The sequence below is a fragment of the Physcomitrium patens genome, chromosome 10, assembly GCF_059467195.1.
Source record: "Physcomitrium patens ecotype Gransden chromosome 10, ASM5946719v1, whole genome shotgun sequence".
Taxonomy (NCBI): Eukaryota; Viridiplantae; Streptophyta; class Bryopsida; order Funariales; family Funariaceae; genus Physcomitrium; species Physcomitrium patens.
The window spans coordinates 5,254,249-5,278,276 of NC_143419.1; the positions used below are offsets into that span (position 1 = coordinate 5,254,249).

At 37.5% G+C, this 24,028-nt stretch overlaps 2 protein-coding genes across 11 annotated transcripts; one reads left to right on the forward strand and one right to left on the reverse strand.

The window, feature by feature from the left end:
• The first annotated feature begins 3,578 nt into the window (after positions 1-3,578).
• On the forward strand, positions 3,579-5,773 carry LOC112287316 (large ribosomal subunit protein eL13z). The gene is made up of 5 exons (XM_024530213.3): positions 3,579-3,620; positions 3,953-4,071; positions 4,359-4,492; positions 4,888-5,046; positions 5,429-5,773. The coding sequence occupies exons 2-5, from the start codon at positions 3,963-3,965 to the stop codon at positions 5,648-5,650; spliced, it is 624 nt and encodes a 207-aa protein (XP_024385981.1). The 5' UTR covers positions 3,579-3,620; positions 3,953-3,962; the 3' UTR covers positions 5,651-5,773.
• An 8,150-nt stretch (positions 5,774-13,923) lies between these two features.
• On the reverse strand, positions 13,924-22,510 carry LOC112287796 (uncharacterized). 10 transcript variants are annotated; one of them, XM_090253542.1, is made up of 11 exons: positions 22,019-22,506; positions 21,753-21,807; positions 21,379-21,501; positions 19,653-19,847; positions 19,264-19,407; positions 18,347-18,518; positions 16,562-17,761; positions 15,947-16,446; positions 15,307-15,708; positions 14,852-15,063; positions 13,924-14,547 (listed from the first exon to the last, which is right to left on the reverse strand). In XM_090253542.1, exons 7-11 carry the CDS (start codon positions 17,110-17,112, stop codon positions 14,380-14,382), a joined length of 1,833 nt encoding a protein of 610 aa, XP_090109668.1. In that variant the 5' UTR covers positions 17,113-17,761; positions 18,347-18,518; positions 19,264-19,407; positions 19,653-19,847; positions 21,379-21,501; positions 21,753-21,807; positions 22,019-22,506; the 3' UTR covers positions 13,924-14,379. The 10 variants fall into 10 exon arrangements, 9 of the variants coding, with proteins under 9 accessions (XP_090109668.1, XP_090109670.1, XP_090109671.1 ...); XM_090253544.1 differs by having other exon boundaries at positions 19,653-19,861; XM_090253545.1 differs by lacking the exon at positions 21,753-21,807 and having other exon boundaries at positions 22,019-22,507.
• Positions 22,511-24,028: the final 1,518 nt, after the last annotated feature.

Genomic DNA, 24,028 nt, shown 5'->3' on the forward strand with positions numbered 1-24,028 from the left:
ATTATATTTCTTCATCTTCATTGTAAATGCTTATTTCCAAAAATAAGAAAAAGATCTTCATATCATAATCATACACTTTTTGATAGATTTTCAAAATAATGTAATGATTATTCACTTACAAATATTTTGATTGCAATATGTTTGCACGAATTTACAATTTTACATTAGATTTGCTTTGAATAATATAAATTATAATCTAAAGCACCTTCAACAACACTAATAGATCCTAGTTATTAATAAATGATGATAAGAACATGAGTAGAATCTAAGGAACCAAATGTTAATCCAAAAAATCCTAAACATATTCAAAATTCTAATGGTTGCTCCTCCAAAGAAAGCTGATCCAAATTGCCCAGGAAGACCACACGGTTGTTACCAAACATTTGTCTTCGCTCTGATTTTGATGTCTCTAAGCTTATCTGGGAGCTTCCGTCAGGCGGCTTCTAACTGGGAGATTCCAGCCCAAAATTTGTTAATTCAAAAGAATAATCAAAGAAAATCCGAGGCCCTCCAACCATGAGCTGACTCACAACTAATGGCGTATTCTAACTGTATGGCGTATTCAAACAATATTGAGCATGCGCACAGAATCCTACGGAGGCTCTGGAGAACAACTAGCGCCGTTCACATCAAGGACTCAAAGGGTAGTGAGCTCACGCGGCATTTCACTTGTGCATAGTATAGTATATTCAACTTGTGCATAGTATAGTATAAAGTTCATGCTGATCTAACAAGTACATGCATATTACAACTAGAATCATGAGTGTCGGGGGTTTCGAACGACACTAGAACCGCAACTGCTACTCCAAACCAGATTTCAAAAGATTCCAGAGCCACTGCTCAGTCCTCTCCTACCTGCTCAACCTCGTGACCTCTACTTGTGTACTATTCAAAACAGAGCTTGCGCCAACAACAAAAGACCAAAACAAAATCTGAAGGACGGCCTCCGCTCTCCTCTTCATACAAAATCTGCTACCTCTGTGCCTTCTCCCAAATAGATACCTCCTGGCAAATGAGCTCCCTCAAGCTCCTGCTGTGGATGTTGACACCCTTGCAGTCGCTCTCTTTTTGTTTTCTGTCAGACCTCGTTGTTGAGCACAATTGTCGAGCTCCATCGTCCTCTGCTCCACTGTATCATCGATCCCCATGAGAGGCGTGGTCTAGGATCCTCCTCACAGACCTAGTTGTACTAAGATGTGTTCTCGGTTACTGTTCTTAGCACATCAAGGTTGTTGTTGGGCTTTCTACTTCATAGATTTCGTATACCTGACATCGTCATCTCTTGCGTCACCCAGCTCTGAGGCTCATTGTTTGCATGGCCTCCCCCCAGCTTTGATTCTAGGCCCTTCGCCACCACCACGTCCGGAACTTTGGCCAGTTTGGAATCCTTCCCGACAACCGCATCAGGAACTCATATGCGATTTGCAAATAGCGGCCATGTGAACTTATGTCACAAACGTAATTTATTTACTTGAACTAATCTTTGGATTTTTTCTACAACAAATCTATAACTTAATGAGTTGTACAACTCTTTATTTGCATAAGAAAGGTTTCAACAATTTCCATGTAAAATCATTGAGACAAGGTTTCTAATGGGTTGTTAAGACACAAAATCAAAATATGTATTAAAAAATTTGGATACTTGAATATAGGTATAACAATTGATTGTATGTATAAATTTTGAAATGTAAACTCATGCTTGTCTCATGTACAATGCATTTTAGCTGCATATTTTAAGAATGAATTTTAAAGAAAAAAGTTTAGGAACAATTTAGAAACAATTTAGAATAAATAGATGTAACAAAGAAGGTGTGATATTTACTACATATTTTTAATTTGTGATGGTTTTGATGTATACAAGATTCTAGATAATAGAAATTTACACACTACACAAATCTAATTTATAATTTTTATTTTTAATAAATTATATTCACAAAATTTACTATCATACTTTAAATTAAAAAACCTAAATATAATAAGTACCAAAATTTAAAGTATAAAATAAGATATTTAATAATTATTCTAAAATAAAACTAGTGTAAATTTAATTTTTAGAAGTTTACAAATATATTCTTATGTTTTAAAGATAAAGGCAAAATAAAAAGATAAATTTGGATGATTTTTTATAAATTATTGGTCAACATTTTTTTAGTATGGAATCATTAAATAGTTATTCTTGATATATCATACTAAATCTTTAAATTTATTCATAAGTGCAATAAATTGATGGAAATTTTAAAATGAAATTATCTTGTATTTTCCTGTAAGTATAATTTCAATCAATCGACTTTTAAAATAAGATCATTAAAGATCCAAAATGAAGAATTCATAACTACATTTGTAACATTTCAAAGCTTATAATTAACCAAAAGTTAATTTTCACTCGATCATATATAAAGTGATACATACTTATATCTATGACCAAAAAAATAAATTTATTTATACAAATATTTGGTTCTTTTCTTTTTCTTTTTTAATTTTTAAGAGTGAAAATTTTCACCCCATTTTATGAAACCAATTAATTAAAATGTGTAAAATGTTGATATTGTCTTACTATATGTATGGTGTGTGTATGTGTATGTATATATATATATATATATATATATATTAATAAAAATATAAATAGTAATTTTTTGGATAATAAAACTCCAATTAATTATTTAAGTAGCCTTCACAAGTCTTTGTGAATGATGAATACCTTTACAAATATAACAAAGAATTGATGTTAGTTTGAGAAAATTCAAAATTCAAAATAAAAAAATAAATTTATACACTGCTCATTGATAGAAATTGTTTGAGTTCACTTGCAGGCTTTTACTCAAAAATCAAAGCCAAGCTTCATAAAACTGTATGTAAGTGTATTAATTGGAATGCATTTAAATGCCAAAAGTAAAGTAATATATATATATATATATATATATATATATATATGTTTTAAAAAAAGCATACAATGGTTTGTTTTTTTAATTTATGTTTTAAAAAATAATCCCAATGTTGAAGACTTTTTTTTGGAAGGAATTAAGGCTAATTGTTAATGCCTTTTTGTTTGTTTGTTTATTTTCTATGAATGTTGTCTTAAAGTTTGTGGGTAAGTAGCCTAACACCGATTGGTGATTATATGCACAATTATAGATGAAACTTCCTCAGAAAATATTTATATTCAAGTTGCGTCCATTTCTGTTCTAATTTTGGATCTTAGATTGTAACCTGGGTTTTAATCTTAATCATATATTGAGTCTCCAAAATGTTTTAATCTATCAAAAATAAAAAAATTCCGCCAAATTGATAAAATAATGAATTTTAAAGTATCAAAGTAACTAATTATTTTTCCTCCAAATATTTTGTATTCGCACGATGCTTTTAAATAGACAATCATTAAAAATCTACCCAAATATTTAAAAATAATTCCCTGGACGTACTCTCCCAGAATCCTAAATGAAGGGCCGGGTCTGCGGAGGGTCCATCCTTCTCCCCTGCTATCTTCAACCGTTGGATAAATGACCATCCTGGCCGTCAAAATTAGGGCTGAGTTTTGGGATAGAGAAACCTCAAGCGAGAGCTCATTCCTCTCTCTCCTGGTCCCGCTAGATCGTGCGTCGCTGCCTCGCAAGCTCCTCAAGGTACATCGAATCAGATAACCTTGCCAGAAATTTGCAGTTTTTGGTCCAAGTAGAATGATCTGTAGCGTTCAGGAACGCTGGAATGTGTGCGCGTCTGGAAATTTTTGCGCTATTGCTTGCCTTGGACTGTTTTTGTTTAGTCTTCGATACTGCATTCGGTTCTGGGTAATTCTCGATCGCCGGATTCTCACTGGAATTGGAGGCACTTACCTGTTGGACTTCTATGGTGAAATTGTGATGGAGTGGCGTGCCGATGTTGTTCTTGTCTCGCATTCCTCATATAGGGTTTAAGGGTTTATGACATAACGATGTCGGAGTCGGTCTATTTTCAGGGTTGGCACCATGGTGAAGCATAATAATGTTATCCCCAATGGTCACTTCAAGAAGGACTGGCAGAACTATGTGAGGACCTGGTTCAACCAGCCCGCCCGCAAGAAAAGAAGAAGAACGGGTAACTATAGTTTTTTCGGATCTTCCTGAATTGGTTGTTAGCTTTCCCTTATTACGGAAGTGTAATTTTTTTGTCTGGAACATCTCAAACCCTATGAATTTTGTGAAGCCAATGTATTGTAGGAACACCTCTGTGAATCTGCAGTAATGGCTTCTTTCTTTGAAAGTATGTTACTGCGGGATGATTTCAATGTACTATTTCGAAAGCTTGACTCAGAAACGTAACCGACACTGATGTTTCGGTTTCGATCATCTTACTGATACTGTTGCAATGGACTGGTTTTGCAGCACGTCAAAAGAAGGCTGTCGCTGTGTTTCCACGCCCTACTGCTGGACCACTCCGACCAGTCGTGCACTCTCAGACCTTGAAGTACAACTCTAAGATCCGTTCTGGACGCGGGTTCACCTTGGAAGAGTTGAAGGTAGTTCAGTTCTTTACTTATCACTCTGAGGGAAAACAGAGGCTTCCTAGTTTATTCAATGCATGCCATACAATCTTGAACTCCACTTGCAGTATTTGAGGCAATATTCAGATAATGAAATTTTTAGAGTTTGGTGCTCAGCCTATCAAAATGGTTTAGTTTCTGAGCAGTGTGCGTCGAAGTCCATCTCTTACAGAGTCTCGTCGTAGATCATTGGTTGGACATAATCAGGTCTCGCGCGGCGAAATAACGTCGTAGTTCTATTCATGTCGCAGAAATGTTTCCGCTCGAAGTGCATGATGAACTTGGTGTAGGGTTCCACCTTTCTTGGTACGATGATTTATGGTTTTTTTTGTCTGGGTTGTTCTGACGACAATCAAATTGAATTTTACTAGGCTGCTGGCATCCCGAAGAAGCTTGCTCCCACTATTGGTATTGCTGTTGACCATCGCCGCAAGAATCGATGTTTGGAGAGTCTTCAGGAGAACATCAATCGGCTCAACACTTACAGGGCTAAGCTGGTTGTGTTCCCTAGACGCTCGAAGAAGACCAAGGTACGTTAATCATTTGAATCCTCACTACTGGATTTTATCTGTTTTTTAGTGCTCGTTGCCAGAAGATTGATGCTGCATAAATTTATTCGTTTGTCGAACTTGATAAACAGCGTACTGGGACTACTACTTTCTTATGGTCATTCTACATATATTCTCTATATGGATTTTCTTACATCAGATTACGGAGCTTCCCATATATGTATATCTTTCCCTCATTCTCCTGTGCCGACGAGTTTATTTTGGAATAGCTTTAGTGCTGATTACTTTTTCTTGGCTCTCCAAATGGTCCGCATCTGTAATACTCGAGAAATTGTGTCGTCTCAATCGAAGAACTTCACGATTTGTTGTTCTTAAGCTTGGATGTTACCTTTGTGCTGTTCAGGCCGGAGACGCGACCGCTGAAGAGCTGTCGAGCGTGACCCAGCTGACTAGACCAGTCTTGCCCATAGTGAAGCCCCAACCTACCGCCGAGATTGTATCTATCACTGACGAGATGAAGTCTCAGAAGGGATACTACAAACTCCGCCTGGAAAGGATGAACGAGAGGTTGGTGGGTGTTCGGAAGAAGAAGGCCGAACAGGCTGAAAAGGATGAGAAGAAGTAACTTTTCAGTGCCAGGATTATTCAATTGATTGAGGATGGATGATTGTAAAAGCGCGAAGTGTTCGCCGCAATTTGCCAGCTTTTTGGCTTGTTAAAGTTGAATGAGTATCGCTTCTTATTGCAACTGGTGTGGGCACTGTGTTCCTATTGTATGTATTTTCAGATTGCTGTTCATGAGAGTTGCCATCATCAATTTTATAGCGTCTTGTTCTTTACGCGGTTGCATATTGGTAACCCATATTCACATCTTGATGAGAAAACAAACACAAGATGAACAAACTAAACAAATCAAGAATAGTAACATGAGGAACAGAGGAATAACATAATATATAATCAACTTGAAACCACTGATACAAGGTATAAATACATGGACTGAGATCTGGAACTATTGGATTTCAATTGCAACAATGTGACATGGACCAATTGTACTATTTGTAAGTAATGAATGAGAAGTGAGATGTGGATTGAAATCATTGTCCCAACTCTCTTTCTTATTGCAAACATCACTTCAAGGGTGAGTCGTCCTAGAAGTGAAGTTGAGATGTTTTTGTAATAATTTTGAGAAATCTTGTGTCTACATTGATCTTGTCAAGTCAAGGAGAGAGCTCAACGAAGTGGGTTGGTGATTCCATTACATCTTGCTAAACAATCCTTTCCATTACATCTTACTAAATAGGGTCACTTCTACATGAAGCAAGATTTTCAATGAAGAGCTCTTATAAAAGGTGAATTGATGCTTACCTTCTTGATTTTCTTGAAAAATTGGTGAGGTTAGTATAGATGGAATTTTATGAGTTTTGTGTTGTGTTGTCTTATTTCCTTTCATATTGAATTGAATATGTCCAAACCATATTGATTACTTGTGTTTTGATTTGATATGTTAGGCGCTATGGTCATGGTTAATAATTGTGCTTTATTCTTTAGAAGAGTATGAGAGTGACAAAGATTACAGTTTTGTATGCCAGAGAGAGTTGATTGAATTTTGAAATGAATGAATTATTGATATTGTACAATTGGATTCTTATTTAAGTTGTAGTGGTTTAGAGGAGGTTGATGGAGATTCTTTAAGGATTGTAGGTCTTTATAGGTGTCTAGTTAATTTTGTGTTGGAATATGGAAAGACAAGAAGAGATACCAGCTCATTGAATTTTGGAATTAGTTGTTTTGATAAAAACAATTGCATTGAAGGTAGCTAATTGAAAAAGGAAATTTATTAAGAGATAGAAATATTTGTAAAAGAAGAACATATATTATTGGAGACTATTAGATAATTGAAGAAAACGACTCATTTTTTGATTTTAGTGCCAAAGTTATTTATAATAGAAGTATTAATACTTAGATTGATAATAGAGCACAAGTATGGTGATAGAATTCAAAGAGTCTTGTATTCATTGCAAATGATAGTTGAAGATTAGAAGAGAAAATTGATTGAAGAAGATAGACTTGAAAGATTAGACGTACAAAGAATGGTAGAAAATCCTAATGAGTGGGATGCTATGATCTAGGCCTATTCATTATAGCTTCAAGTAGATGCAAAGCAATTTTCCAAAGGTGAGAGTGTCTTTAAATTTCCAAAAGTTAGGAATTATAAATAAGAGATTGTAGATGTTGGAGCTAAAAGTATAGAGCTTTAGAATAAGTCATGAGATTCAATTTTGTTCTATGCTTTTCAAATAGTCTTTTTTCCAAAGCCTTTATAAAAATGTCAACAACTTATTCTAATGTAAGAATATATTTGAATATAATTTTTCCACTTTGGATTTTTTCTTGTATAAAGTGATGATGAGTACTAATATATTTTGTTTTGGGATTTATGACAAGATTCACTACTATGTGAATGTTACCTTCATTATTATAATAGATGGGAGTAGGTCTTGTGATTTCAAGGCTAAAGTCTTTGATGAGCTTAGTTAGCCAAGTCGCCTCTTTTGAAGTAGTGGATAATCTCCATATACTTAGTTTTAGAGAAGCTCATGGCTATTGTAGGTTGCTTTTTTAAAAGCCAAGTTATAGAATTAGAATTCAATATGAAAATAAAGTCCATTGTAGATCAACCATCAGCCATATCTCTTGTCCAGTTTGTATCAACAAATTATGTGATAATTATATTGGATTTTGATAGGTAGAGAATGCTATAGTCTAAAATATGTTTAATGTATCCAATGTTTTATTTGGCTATTTTTAGACGTAATTGTTGAGGATAAGCAAAAAATCTTAAATAGATTCCAATTTCTATAGAGATATCAAAGTCGGTGTATGTAAGATGATTTAATTTCTCATCCATTGAATAATAATATGTAAGGTCATATGTTTTTGCATTTATCTTAACTATTAGCTTCAATCATTCTTGCATTTGTATTGTAGCAAGCCTAAAATTTTCTATACCAAAGTATTTCAATACTTAAAGTAGATAGCTACTTTAAGTCATGAAGATACTTCCAAGAAGTTTGATACATTTTGCCTTCAAATAGAGTGTCATGTCTCCTTCACCCAATTTTGACATGTCAAATTTTGATATAAGCTAATATTTAAACTAAATTACAAAATTTTGATAATTTCTAATGAATGATAAATTATCTATATAGAAGACCATTAGTAGTATTTTTTTTTTGTTTATTTAGCAAAGTATAGGTTGTAATCACCTTTTCCTTTTGAAAAACCTTCTTTGTGTAAGAAAGAATTAATTTTATCATACCATGTTTTAGATGTTTATTTTAATCCATAGAAAGTTTTTTAAAGTTTTTATATAAGATGTTCTTGTCCAATTATAATAAAACCTTATAATTGGGTGATGTATACTTCCTTCTTCAAATTGCCATAGAAAAATGTAATCTTAACATCCATATGATAAGGTTTCAATTTCTATTGTTCTACTAAGGCTATTATCATGCAAATTGTACTCAATTTTATTACTAAAGCAAAATATTCTTCATAATCTATTCTAAGTTATTGCTCAAAACTGCAAGCTACTAACCTTGCATTTTTCTTTTAGAAGGTATTATCTACTTTGAGCTTGGCCTTGAAGACCCACATCATAGAGATAGATTGTTTGTTGAATCAAAGGGATGTTAGTATTTAGATGTTATTCTCATACATAGATTTCATTTTTCTTTCTATAGAGGTCCTCTAACTAGCATCTTTAATAGCTTTGAAATAGGATGATGGTTTCAATATGGACAAAGTAATAAACCCACAAAAATAATCTTGCATCCATTTTGGTGGCTTGACAATATGTTTGTTGGAATAAAATATACAAGGTGATATCACGGAATTGGCTACTAAGCATTTGAGTTGTCATGGACTTGGTGTTGAATTATCAACACAATCAAATTTAGTAGAAAAGATGTCATTGATGTTATGAAATTGCTAAGTATCAATGTCATCAAAGTCTGTATGGTAGGACATAAAATTTGATATAGAGGCTGATGTATGTATTTTTTTAGAAACTAGTAAGAATTCTAGAATTAATGGAGATTAAATTGGTAAAATTGAGGTCAAGATGAGCATGAAGGAGTTTAGGGTATCTAGACTATTAGTAGATGTATAGTAGTATTAGAGATAGGTGTGGTCTCCAATTCTTTCTTATCATTGTTATTGTCTTTAAGAATATTTTTTTAGAAGTAGAATGATTGAAGCTCTTTAGCAATGAGAGTTGTCATGGCAAGATCTAAGTTGAAAAAAAATATTTTTATCAAAGAAGTCATCCCAAGTAATTTGGATTTTGCAATGAGCAAGAAGGTACACTTTATAACTTCTAAACTTGTTATCAATTTCTAGATAGATTTTAAATTCTTATCTCAATTCAATCTTATGTTGTTGTGTGTTGAATTTTTCTATGAAGAAAAAACATCCAAACACTTTTATTAAACTAATATTTAGTTTTATGCCATAGGAAAGATAATCAAATGACATACCTTGGTTTATATAGGTAGGAGTATAATTAATGAGTTGAACAACAATATAAGCCACTTTAGTTTATAGAAATAAAGATTTGATTTCACTTATAAGCATACTTTTGACTTTGTTGAAGATAGTTCTATTTTTTTATTGTAAAATACCATTATGTTAAATATATAGACAATTGATAGTTGATAAGTGATGCTACATTCTTGTAAGTACTTAGAAAAATCTTGCAAAATGAATTCTCTTTTTTGATTAGATTGAAGTAAGATGTATTTAGAGATTTGTTTTTCAACTATCATATGGAATTTCTTGAACATGTGAAGAAATTAATCTTTTGAGATCATAAAGTAGATCCAAAATTTCTTTGAGAAGTCATTTGTAAACAAAATAAAGTAACGTAAGTGAATCAAGGATTAAATTGAAAAGGACTTACATACATCTATGTGTATGAATTTTAGTGGTTTTATAGTCCTATTCTTGGTTTGTTTAAGAATTCTATATTTGATTTGTTTTCTTTGGTAGCAATGACTACAATACTGAGTCTATGTAGGAAAAGAAAGAAGTCCTAAAACTAGATAATATATTTGTAAGCATTTAAGGCTTTTATAGTTTAAGTGATCCAAATATAAGTGCTAAAGATATGTAAGAGAATTTGTAGTTTTTCTAAGTGCTTCTAATCTATAAAGTTCTATATTCTAAGTAAGTGATGTTGCTATACTAGTATTAGTATTGAAATTGTGAATAGATAGTTATTCTAATTTGTATACTCTATTGTGAAGATTCTGTCTACTTCTACTTATAATCTTATGTGATTTAGTAGCAGATATTATTTAGATCAAAAAATGAAAAATTTGCAATTATTTTTTATTTGACCAACAGATAGTATATTTTTCTTTAGTCCAAGAATGTAGCAAACTTCTTTAAGAGTCTTTATTTCTCTAATGCATATGGATAGGTTGATTAATTGTTTGCTTAAAATTACATCAACATTGCCTCCAACCAATATGATTGTGCTACTATAGAAGTGGTTTATCTTATCAAAGATAGAATAGTCACCAATGAAATGCTTTGAAGTATAAAAATCTAAAATCTAGTCAATATTGACTTTGCTTCTAAATGCTAGTAGCTTAAAGGTTTCTACAATAGCTCCATCATTTGGTAGATGAATTAGATTTGGATCACCATAGTTTTCTTTAATAACATTAATTCTATAATTATTATATGTTGGTGATGTGGAAGAGATTCCATTTGAGTTTCTAGCAATTGGACAATTCTTGGTGTAGTCTTGATGAAGAATTATGTTAGTAAGTTCATGGCATATATTCAAACTATGACCTTTTTTTTTTGCATTGTCAACAAATAAGAGGCTCTTACGGAAGGACTTGATGATGGCAAGGTCCTTAAAGTCTATTTACTAGATCTTAATTCTACCTTTGATAATATGAAGAGCCCTTATAAAGTCAATTGTGATAGATATTTCAAATCCTTATAAGAAATGCCTCACTAATAGGTTCTTGAGATTTTTTGAACTGCGCATTAGTTTCTATTGTGTGAAGTTGATTCTACAATTCATCTAAAGATGGTAAGTCTTTTTCTTTTTTCATGTGTATCATAAGTTTTTCAAAATATTTTGATAAACCATCTAATATCCTTTAAACTATGACTTCTAAAAGTTGTTAATCTAAAACAACTTTTAGATCTCTAATAACATCATTTACATGTTGCATAAAAGAAGTAACATCTTAGTGTTCACTCATTTGTAAGTATTCTTAGAGATTGAGTACAACCATAGTATCAAATATAGTATTGATGAAGATTACTTTCTTAAGATGATTCCAAGCAGTTCATGGATCTTAGATGACAATGATGGTGTGGCAAAATCAAGAATAAGTGATAGTTGGAGGAAGGCTTTAGTGTATTGTTTGTAATTGTAATTAACATCTAAGGTTCCAAATGTAGGGGTAATATCCTTGGCTGCCATTCTCTTATCTTTCTTGTCTTGTTCCATAGTAAGATTGTCTTTAGGTTTGATAATGCGCCATAGATCTTTCTTGAAAATGCTTTGCATCATCATAGTCCAATGTTTATAATTTTTGGGTCATATTAGCATTGTTTCTTTAGAACAAATACTTTTGTGAGTACTCATGGTGTTTTGTATTTGTAAGTGGTGATATACTATATGTTTTATGCAAAAAGAGACAAGGGAATAGAAGAGAAGAAGAAACTTAAGTGCTATTGTATTATTAGAATATATAGTTTGCAAAAAGAAACAAAACAATGTCTATTGATGCTAGTTTTATCATAAAATAAGAGTTAGATGTAGAACTTAGATAGCACACTCTTACAAGGAGAAATGAAAGAGAGGAAAAACTTTGATTCAATGATAAAAGAACTCAAAGTTTCAAAAAATAGGCTATGCCAGGAACATTGCTTTGATACTATGAGAAAATAAACACAAGATGAACAAACTAAACAAATTAAGAATAGTAACATGAGGAACAGAGGAATAACATAATATATAATCAACTTGAAACCAATGTGATACAACAGGGTATAAATACATGGATTGAGATCCGGAACTCTCAACTGCAACAGTGTGACGTGGACCAATTGTACCATTTGTAAGTAATGAACGATGATTGAGATGTGGATTGAATTTTCTTGTTCCAACACTTAAGTCCTACAACATTGGGTTCATGGTTGAGTCAATTGTTCTCCCGAAGTTGTCCGCAAATCTATAAAGAGAGGGATACAAACCAAGAATCCGACGATCTGCACCTGCTTCACGTTGCCAAAATCCAGCACGCAAAAATAGTACTGCGGGTAAGCTAGCTTGCACTCGTTGATCTCCCTCAAGACTCAAGAAGAGTCGTTCGGCGGTTTCCACACCGCTGGAGTTGTTTGAGTCCTGGATACCGTGATCAGGGGATTGAATTCTAGGCACGAGATCAGCATATGCTGGATCATGTATTCCAACTGCTAAGCAATGTCGTCCTTAGACACTAGTGACAAGTAGCACAGCGACTCGAACATGTTGTTGAAGGATTCTAAACCTGCATGCACACCACACGACTGCCTTTTCTCGGCGGCGCCGCTCAACCACAGGGTCTTGCTCTTGAACAAGGTAGCGCTCTTGAGGCCGGAGAATACTTTCACAGAGCTAAAGTCGGTGGAGTTGATACCGAACTCAACGAAGGTAGATGAAGTCCCAGCCACCGCAACAACCACGGACACATTTGCTGCAGCAACTGGAGTGAAACAGTGAAAGCCTGAGGGTGGGGAGGTGGGGGATCTTTTACACATACAAAAAGTATCCTTCCCGCAACAGTTTGGCTCCTGGCGGATATTTGTGCAACTGTGCATTCTACCAACATTCTCAGCCCCATCACCTCCGACTTGCAGATTCGTACAGGTTGCGTCATTCCAAATGCTTCCTTGGGAACTTGCAAGCAGATATATTGATACGGAACCAAGCCTTCTTGGTTGGAGATATTTGCTTGATAAAATTATAGGGATTAAAAATTATTAAAAAACAAAAAAAGTTATATAAAAAAAATATTAAAAAGAAACGAAAATATGAATGCATTCATTTTTGTAAAATATATACTTGTTGTAACTACAAAAATTGATTAACATACCTTAAGAATGACCAAAGGGTGGACATTTAGTTTCAGGAAACCTATCAATTCTTGAAAATATGTCAATCATGAGATCTCAAAAGTTTGGTCAGAAATTAAATTTGAAACAATATTGAGTTCTGGATTAAAAGTGTACATGATTATCAATTTTTTAGAAAAATAATTTAGAGTTTAGAATTCATGCAATAACAAGAGGAAAGAAGAGGAGATAGATATTGAAGTGTTAACAAAACCCAGGTTTATAGACAATTATAGACAAAATCCAGATTTTGAAGTGACTCTTGTTTTCTGTAAAATAAGGTTCCATCCAAGCAGAAGAGAATTTTAACAAATTAATATATAGATAATCCTACTTGTAACTTTGTGTGTAAATGTGTATATCTTGTAGAACGATACTTTGAAAGTATTCATAAACTTTAACACCTACATGAAATGAAACCAACTCTCATGTCACCATCCCCAACTACACATCCTGCTCCAGCCACCTTAGACTCTCTTAAGATACCAAACAGGAAGAACCGAAGGAACTCAAAAACTCGCTAGAACAACTCGATATTAGAAGCTTGGTTCAAAAACTCATCATAAAGTAGGACTTTCTCTGATTAAAATGTACCACTCATTTATAAAGTGATTAGGTCTTCGATAACCAATTATAAGTATTCATGCATCCGACTTTGATGACATACTAAGAGAAGACGAACAAGAAGACGGACAACGACATAAAGAACATGGAGAAGAAGAAAAAACAGGCCTGCCAATCTAGCGACCCGAGCCTCAAATTTCTTAAGGGTATCAACATCGTTTGACTTCTCATCCGAAAGCCCGTCTGTACAGAGATTCATAACAATGTGCTAATACAACGCTGGGCCAACTATGCACTACAATGATAGTGAAGTGGCATGAGATTTCAGCTAAGGTTGTCTCTACATTCGCTAGCATGATTTAGCGGAGGTTTCTCGACTGTGAGGACATCACTAGACAGCAATCGGAATCATTGATATACTGTCAATTGAGGAGAGTGATGGGATAACGAAGGGCAAAAAGAAGAGGACGATGAACTACGCCTCAGATTCTAGAGCAAAAGTTGAGCTACGGGAGCATCATAGCCATAATGATAAGTGGCTCAAGATGTCATCAAGGCAGCTAAAATTAGAGGCGAGATCCCTTCCAACTGTTGGAGCTTTCTGGATTATCCAACTTGCTGACTGCTGGCAACTAAGTCTTCTACGTAATCAGACAAAACTTGGTCGTATAATTTTTTTAGTCTCTCCAGAGCCCGCTCCTTGTCACGCTCTGACGCAGTTTCTAGCTGGAATTGATCCCCGATGAAACGCTGAAAGCCACCCTCTGCATCGAACTGAGACATCCAAACGAATTCATGATGGGTTTAGCAATATAAATCCTTTCGTAGTTCAAAGTATTTTATCTCAAAAGTCTGACATATGGTGGTAGGAGTCATAACTTTACTTCACATCAGAAATAAAACTTTCGAACTCCGTGAAGCAAGGAGTTCAAGGTTTTACAACCTAACACTAACTCGAGATCCAAACACAAGAAAGTTCCCAAAAAAGAATGCTTCCAACATGACCAGGGTATATTATTTTTGTGTATCTAAAATTATTCAAAGAAACATCTTACAATAGAGGCAGAATCTAAGATACCTGAGCTCGTCCACCTGCTTCGAAGGACGCTTTCGCCAAACAACTAATATCCACCTTGTGTCCGACCACCTGCGGCTTTCCAGTCGGAACGGGCTTTCCTTTTGCTCGCAAATAATCAAACACCGTCTTCACAGCGAACCGTTGATCCTCCATAATCGTCGGTTTGGGGGGATATCGTTGGTCCTCGCCACCAGCATGCGGTGCTCCTGCCACTTCATGAGAACTATGCCACATTAATTCGAGCAATGCGCATTCTCCCTGAGTGTTTCAGTAGCGCGTATCCACCATCAGGCTCCTCTTGGAGGACAGGCATGCCTCGCACTTAATATAAATACATCGTTTCAACATTCTAGATATGAGTTCCTCATTCTTAACAAGACTTGATAAGTCGGATGTCTGTCAAATTTTCTAAATATGGAAAGAAGAATCGAAAAGCAACGAGTTTAAAATCTTACAAGCAAGCATGTGGCCTTGTTGAGCTTGGCTTGCGTCTACCAAATGAAGGTCACCATCCTGAGCTGCTGTCCAGCCAGGTTCATATGCTTCTAAGAAAGCCTGCTTTGCTTTGTTAGGCAGGTCGTGAGGATGAACAAACGGAACACCAGCGGGCCAACCCATCTGTGCTCGCAACTCTGCACAGGGACTGACCATTGAGTTCAGATGTTGCTCCTCGCATTCCTTCAAGTTGCAGTATCGGATCTTCAAACCTTTGTTGTCTGCAATTTCTTGAACTCGTTCCTTAAGCACGCGCTGGGCTTCAAGTCGTAACCGTTTTGAAGGAGCAAGGGGCTTCCCACGAGATACTTGCTTCTTCCGTTTAATTGTTGCTTTGGATTGAGCTGTGGCAGGAACAAAAACTACGAAGTAGTTTAGTTAGCCTTACAAGACCAGTTGCATGTAAGTTTATCTCTATAACGTAGATATTCTTCAACAATACATGAAGCAACTCGAGCAACCTCAATCAAGACTCGAAAGTTCCGAACGCAACCAGTAACACAGAATTTCAGAATCGTATCTTTTGCAGGAAGGTCACTAAAACCTTCAGTACCTGCGACACACAGTTTTAGGCAAAAACTCAGTCATGTGGAAAGTTACCTTCAAGTGGAGCTGCAAAAGAGAAAGGAGGAACACTAGGTCGACCCGAAAGCTGGTCTATGGTATGGTTTCGCTGCATAAAATCATGCACAGCTATTGGCTGCTGAAATGGACCTCCTACAAGGTGACCCGCAGCAGTCATAGCTGAACAATGTAGAATGGCAGTTGCACGGGGCATTAGTTTGAAAGCCACGGTGCACCGACCATACGACATAGAACCTTGTGCCTGACCAAGGTTTGTATTGTTGTCTGTTCGATGCATCGACGGGTTAAGGTAGCCTCCAGTCGCTTGATAAAGTGACAATCCAGTAAAGAGGACCATGTCTTGGGGACCCAAGTCTGCGTCCGCAACAAACCACCGACCTTGTATATCACGTATTTGAAGGCCTGGCTTGTCAGACTTAAGTAGGGTCAGCAGCCCTTTATCGGCATCCTCTTCGTAGAATGAGAGAGCAGCTTGCTCAGGATTCAATACGTTTGCTGAAAGATGAGCTCCGGGCCTGCATACATTCAGGAACTTGAGCTAATGGAGAATCTTGGTTCAATTTGCGATTAAAGTGGCAGATCCATTTTCCTCAGTGACGAATGCAATTTAAACCAGAAAAATCAATATACCTGTTGTGGCAACAACTTGATATGACTGAAGTGGCCGTTTCTCCCGCTTTCAGAGGAACATTATCCAAGAGATCTGTGAACGAATAACTCCGAAGCTCCAGAGAGCAAGCAATGGCATCCAGGATGATGCGGGTGGCTCTGCCCAATGAAGCAAACAGCTCGGGCAGACCCGTAGGAGTCAGCTCGGCCATAGCAGGCCCCTCCACATTCATCCTCCCAGGACGAAAATCAAAAATCTCTCTGAAATGTTGAGGATCAACGTAGTAACCAACAGCACCATTCCAATTCTGAGGGTCTTCCGAATGAAGAGCATCTGCTCCCACCATAGGCTTCGAATGGAAGAACATACGGACTGAGTCCAGTACACAACGTAGCAGCACGTTATCAGACTCAGGAATTTGGATGATGGCCGCATTAAAATTTCTGAGCGACTGGGCGAGACTGCCCACAGCATGCTTATAATTCTCCGAAGGAAGCCCATCAATACCAATCAAGTCCGTCAGCTTAATACGGGCTGGGGATGTAATGCCCGGTGCTGCCATAGCACCCATACACACAAAGCCCTTAAAACAAGTAGGTGTTCTACAGTGACCCTAAAGATACATAAAACTTAAATTGTCTCCAGCACTCTTCATAGAATATTTTTTTGATTCCTTCCTAAACGATCCTATTATTGATGTGAATTCTGCACTCTCCAGATGACCACAGTTGGAAAATGTGTAAAAGAAAAAACGCGAAAAAGAATCTTTACACGCCCTCAGCATCTTGCTTGAAAATCAAGCACTCCTTCAAACATAGAGGCAAACACTTCTTCCGCACCCTTCCAATGGAGACTCAGTTTTGAGATAAAAGCTTCAGTGATCAAACCAGACCTCCCTCGCCTGCTCGTTTAAGCTGAGAAAACAAGCTTGTTCCTTGATAAAGGTGCAACTGAAAGTTGTGAGGACCAATACTTTTGTGGCATCCAGAGGGAGACTTGTCATCAGTTGGATTCGCTGGTAGGATCCAGCCTTCTCCCAACGTAATGTCTCTCAACCTCTAATCCCTTCATTTTAACTGTTGACTACGTAATCACTTCACGAGTTGTTAAACCTTAAGACTATACATGAACACAATTAGCTTCACTAAGTAGCACTGCTCGGTATAAATTTCCAGCTTTTTCCATCTTGAACCTCCTTGAAAGATCTCCGACACACATACCTGCAACCCATCCACGTCAATCCAATTGACGTCTTGTGTCCTGCTTAACACATACGCATACACTACTCACAAGAAATTTAGCTCCATCCACTGTAGGACGAACGCCATGCAATACAGACTAACCACATTACCTGACCACCGGATAAGAAGTTTAAAACTTACAACTTGCCCCATCGAAGTGATCATAACAAAATCAGTTGCTTTGATTTAAAAAGTAAAAATTAAAAAAACTTCGTTCAGTACTAAATTTCAAATAAAGTTACTGGGGAATTTCCCCAACATAAATTAGGCAGCGACATTTTCAATGACACTCAAACAATCAAGGAATGATAACCAGCATTCTCTATAACGCTCCCTACAGATGCCTAAGCAGCCCTAGCTGAATAACATCAATACTTAAACTGCAACAGCGGAGGTTCTCACAAACAGTCACATGCAATCCAATTTACAAGCTCCAGTTTTAGTTCCCTGGTTGCCATTCTTCACTACCAAAATTAGCATGATTATTATACCCACGTCGCAACAATCACCTGCAAAGAGATTGAGTACACAACATAATAAACAACATGATGGTGGATGAGTTACCGCTGCGGCCAACATTGAATCGTTAAGCAGGAAGCTGTAGAAGATATCTTCTCACAGAAATCCATTGCTCTGAACTGCTGTGATGTTGCCTCCCACTCAGTCCCTTGATTTCGTGACCAAGGCATGTGCTTAGTACAGATCCATGCCTGAAAAGAACTCCGAGTAACTGACTCTGTTACAGCACAGTTTGCCTCACATGATTACATGGGACCGAACTAAAGGACTTACAAAATATCAAAAAGATTCAACTGATACAGTTCATCAAGAAATGCATCTTCTGCAACATCATTCCTCGATCATGTATAAAACATCTAACTCCTGTTCTTCTGATAGCTTAGTATAAAAGTGAGCTTATCAGATTGGAAATAGACACAGAAGCGTGGTTTAACATGATCTCTTGTGCTGATGGTTCAACATTCTTGTTCTCCTTCGACCAGATCATGCTGTATTCTTCTAGTTAAAGTTTCAATTATTGCTAGCAAACGATTGATCATACTGAAGACAGGCCCCATCAATAAACATGTGACAGCAGAGGAAATTCTCAGGATCATCTTAAGGGCAACAAAGACCGGTTAAAGCTGAATACTCTTGACTCATAAATTTCTTTCAGATACATGCGCCAATTGATGCAATGAAGTTCACGCCAACAATCACTATGCTCTGGTTCTACCAGTGAATCGAATGCTCCATTGTTGGCACACAAAGACGGCATGTACTACTGATTGAAGAAGCAAAAGCCCCAGGATAATAACATTCATAACCACACGAAGGAACGCACAAAGTAGGCATTTTATTCCAAAAGGTCAGGTCATCAAATTACTGTCGCCCGGCACTAAGGAAACATGAGTATGTCTGATGTGAGCAAGGCAACGTAGTGCATAAAACATGAGATAGGAAGTATTGGGGAAATGAATTACCTTGGTTACATGATGGAAAGACATCACATCGTTGTAAAGCCCGGAGTGAACGTCAGATAAATCTCGGAGATCTTCCCGTGCCAAAGAAACTGGTAGCTTCTTATTCTCCACGTGTCTCACTGTGTCTTCCAGAAAATATCCAACCTAGAAGATGTCCCTGAGAACCTATCAGCTTCGGCACATTTATGCTAAAACTAAGCAGAAAACAGATTGAGATTCTGTGCCTAAATAAACATCAAGATACACCTACAAATAAAACGCAATACTCCTCAAAAAAGTGCCAAATGGGAAAATTACATCAAAAATGCATGAATAAAGGAAATCGAACATCATGCAACCGCCAATCCATACGCAAACGGACAAGAACTTGTCACTGTGTTAGATCATACCACAAATAAAAGAAAACATCAAGAAGGCTATCAATCTTCACAAGTTCCCATCTTGGTACAATTTGTTTAGACTCATTCAGAGGATCGTCAGATGACTTCTCCACACGGCTGCCTTCCTCGTGGTTCACTATAGTTACGCGGTCCTCTTTTGCAATGATCTTCAATAAGGGATTGCCTCCGACCATGCAGTAACACCTGTGAACCACCCGCTGATTTCAGGACATCACTTTTAATGAATATTCACTCACAGACCGATCCATACTGTTCTTGCAAAAATGCTCATGAACTTCAGACAAGATGGTGAAAAGAAAGTCATCGTGTAGAACTACTAACTCGGGAACTAGATTATGAGGCCTGAGCAATAAAATCCGCCTTCATTTACTATGAGATGTATAGATGTTACAGAAAATAGAGTATGCGGAAAAGAAAAGAAAAGGAAAGGAAAAAGCTTCTTGATTACAAGAAAATTAGAAGCTTAGCACTCAAGACCGTAGCAAAAGATGTAACGATTATATAAAAATGGAAACATTTGTTAAAAGTCATAGTAGTTGTAGGAAACGAGGACTCAAAAATATGACCTCGTTTTTGAGACACTCTTAACTCAAGGCATATCATCAAGACATTCGTGTGACAGCTATCTACTAAGGCGCACCGTACTGACGCTTTTACCATTTTCAATGGACTCAAAGAGAAAAGACGGAGCCTTTGTGTCGGTCCTCTTTTACAGACATAATGGTTAATACGGGTGTAAGATGATCGGCAAAACGTGTACACACAAGGATTTGAAGCACAAGGTTCCCAAGTTATGCAACGTCCAAAAGTAAGGCTATCTCTGAAACTCTACGTAGAAAATAATTATACATTTCCACCTTCAGGAAATGTGACACAGGAAACATCGCTCAGGAGATAAATCTTGCTGAAGTTTCTAAATGCTGTGGAGAATGACCCATACTCTCGTTTGAATCAAGTACAAAAGAGAAAAATAGTCTTCAAAGACCAGAGGCTCTACATCACTTTTACGGCGAACTAGAACATCCAGTGCTGAGTTCGCTGGATGTTTGAACGATGACAAATCTGTTATATTATTAGGTGTAGGGGCTTAGCTAGGAACAGGGACAGCAACACTTTCAGAAATCTACTTCAAAACAATAGAATTGTGTAGGAATGGGTCAGCAACTGACCACATTCTAATGCAACTTTGATACTTCATGATCTGAATAAATTACATAAAGTAGCGAGAAGTGTCGATGACAAGACTCTGCAATGACAGTTGAAACCTGGCCAAACTGCAATTCTTTACATTTTTCAATACGTGCTAGCACCAGACTGGAGAAATATTCTAAGCAAAAAAGGGTTGTAATGACGTGTGATTCAACTCTAGTATCCTGACTTTCGAACGAGAAAACATTGGAAAAATCTCATAGAAGAATATTCAACTAGTTTATATTCTGACACCGAAAAATGCACAGAAGCAGGAACTCACAAAACCTTCGGGTTCAAATTGCTTCAACAAACCGACACTATTAGGTCAATTTCTTGAACGAAAAAGAATAAATAAAAAAGTTCAAACTGTGAGGTCCAAGATCTGAGCCGCAAGTGTATATAGAACGAATGACATTAGAGGCGATTGTATTTAGAGGCTCAAGGGAAAACTTTGAAGCTTCAATCGAATTATGATGGGTGAATGTAAAAAAGGGATATGAACAGACAAACAACTGGCGTGTACCTGGCAGAAAGAACTTGAGAAGTGAATAAGCCTGCTCTTCTGGCTCCCAGCAAAACGCAATCATGGACCTTTACCAGGAGGTCTAATTGCAATCTCCATTATCCAAGGCAGCTGCGAAGTGTTCTGCGTCCATGCAAACCGATCAAGCTCGGGAAATTAGGAACGCGGGCGCAATTTCAGCTCCGCTTCCAATCAGCACACCAATGTCCAAACACCCAAACCACGAAGAGGTTCCAACACCCAGCCAAATTCGAAGCGCTGTCCAAAGAAAACCACAATGCAAGACCTTACACAGAATCATAACTCCTCTGGAGACACCTCAAACATTGAAGTGAAGGATTCAAATTCAAGAGAAGGAGAGGGGGGGGGGGTACCAAAAGAAAGAAAAATCTTGTCGAATAACTGCAAAACTAATACACGGTGTGTCCCCTTCCATGAACCCAAACCAAAACCAGTTCGTTTCAAATCGCCCCTCCAACGACAAAAAGAATTCCCGTTTACACAGCAAACTCAAAAAGACCAAAAAAAATTTAAATTTAAATTTAAATTTAACCAATTAATAAAATAAATAACTGAACCACAAACAAAGAAATTCATGGCTCCTCGTCCCCTATGCCACGATCACCCTCTCTCAACTCACCTCAACTCAGTCGCTTCTCTCTCTGTCTCCCTCGACACACGACACCCGCAAGATCAAGCGAGATCAGGAAATAGGACGCGATCACAAAACATCCTCTCCAGCAAACGGTGAGCTGAATAAATTCCTTCGGCCTGGCCTGTCCTTCTGTGGTGTGGCCCAGTCACATCCGTCCCCGTCAAGGAGCCGAAGCGTGGCATACAAATCAGCCCGTCTCTCAATCTCTCGCCCTCCCTCTCTCTCACTCTCACTCACTCACTGTCACCCTCTTCCCCGACCCGCACTCCCTTTTTTTCGATTTGAAGTTTCCTTTTTTTCCCAGCCCAGATTCTCTTCTCCCGCTGCCACCCTTCGATACCAATGCTGCCCGCTCAAACAAGCATCTCCCACTGATCTCCTGCGCGAGCGAGGTCACTTCTCCGCGGTACCTTGGACCACCACTTGAAACAACACACACAGCCCCTCAAAATAACCCCCCGCCAATGGGTTTTTTTTTCCCCTTTTGTTCGTTTGTTTGAGATGCTGGCTATGGAAGGCAGCAGGTAGCAGGTAGTAGGTCGCAGCAAAGGAAGAGACCCCACCCGCAACGCGGCACCACGGACGATCCCGCTTTAACGTGCATACCCGATCGGACGACTCCCAGCATCACACGCCCATCACCCTACCCTTTCCATCGCCCGTTTGAGTGGATGTGGACGATAACTGTTCGTTTGTTGCCGCTTCTCGCGTTGGTTTTCTTCCTGACTTAGCTAGGGCAGCGACACCCCACCACACCATAATAACTTCATCACCGCAGCGACCGATAAAAACAAAAAACAGAGCTTGTGCGCCGCACCAAACTTGCTGAAATGATTCTTGGAGCTTGATCTCACGGCATTTCCTCGAAAAAGCGATGCCAATAATATTATTGTTGTTATTAATTCGAATATAGACTCTTCAGGGTAATAACAGTAACGGCGATTGCGTAAAGGATTTAATTTTTGCATTAAATTTTCAGATATGGCCAAACCCACCACGAAAAAGAATAATTATTGCCAACTCCATTCTTCAAAGTTCTCACAGAGTTTGCACCAAACTTAGCATTTGCGTTGTTTCGTGATTTCTACTGCTGCGCATAAATATATGGGCATTATCTCTTTCTTCAATTATAAACTTTACTTTTATGTGTTTAAAAATAGAATTTGATAAGACTTGCAAAAAATTGCGTTCACACTTTTTCAACATATAATGATACTAACGATTCATTGAAATCTGAATTCTTTTGAACACAGTACTGCATAGATCCAAAATGCGTACAATTAATAAGAGGTAAAGATAACAACAACAACAACAACAATAATAATAAGAATAATAAGAATAATAATAATACATTATGCTCTTCTGCTCGTAGGGTAGGGAACGAAGAGCCCAACCCATATGCCATTGCGGAATACTATGATATTCGTGGGGGGTTATCGTGTGGGTCACCGTGGCAAGGCGAAAGAGCTTGCTTGGTAAAAGCATGGAGCAGCAGCAGCACGGCACATCGTTGCCTTGTTGCTTTTTTACTGCAATAGCCACCCCCCTCCTCCTGCCCCCGTGGCTACTGGCTGATGCCCGTGCCTCTGCCACTTCTTCGGCTTCTTATTCTTCTTCTTCTGGAAAGAGGCAGTTGCAGGGAGATCATAAGCCCCTCTCTCCGTGTCACCAACCTTGATGACAGACAGAGCGAATCTACAAAAGTAGTGCCACTCCCCTTTCATTTCCCTTCCCCTTTGTGCCCTGCCGGGCCAGCTTCAAATTCCATGAGAGAGAAATGTGAACAAACCCCTCCCTGGCATCCTCCTCCCTCCTTCCCTCTCTCCGATGCCGGGCCTTTCCTCCATAGAACGGCACACCTTTCCCTTTTTCTCCTTTGATGCTGCTGCTGCTGGGCTTGGCCCCACTGACAGACAGACATTCCTTCCTTCCATCCCCATTGTATGAGTCCCCGGTTAGGGGAGAGGGGATCCTTTTCACACCGCCGACTTTGTC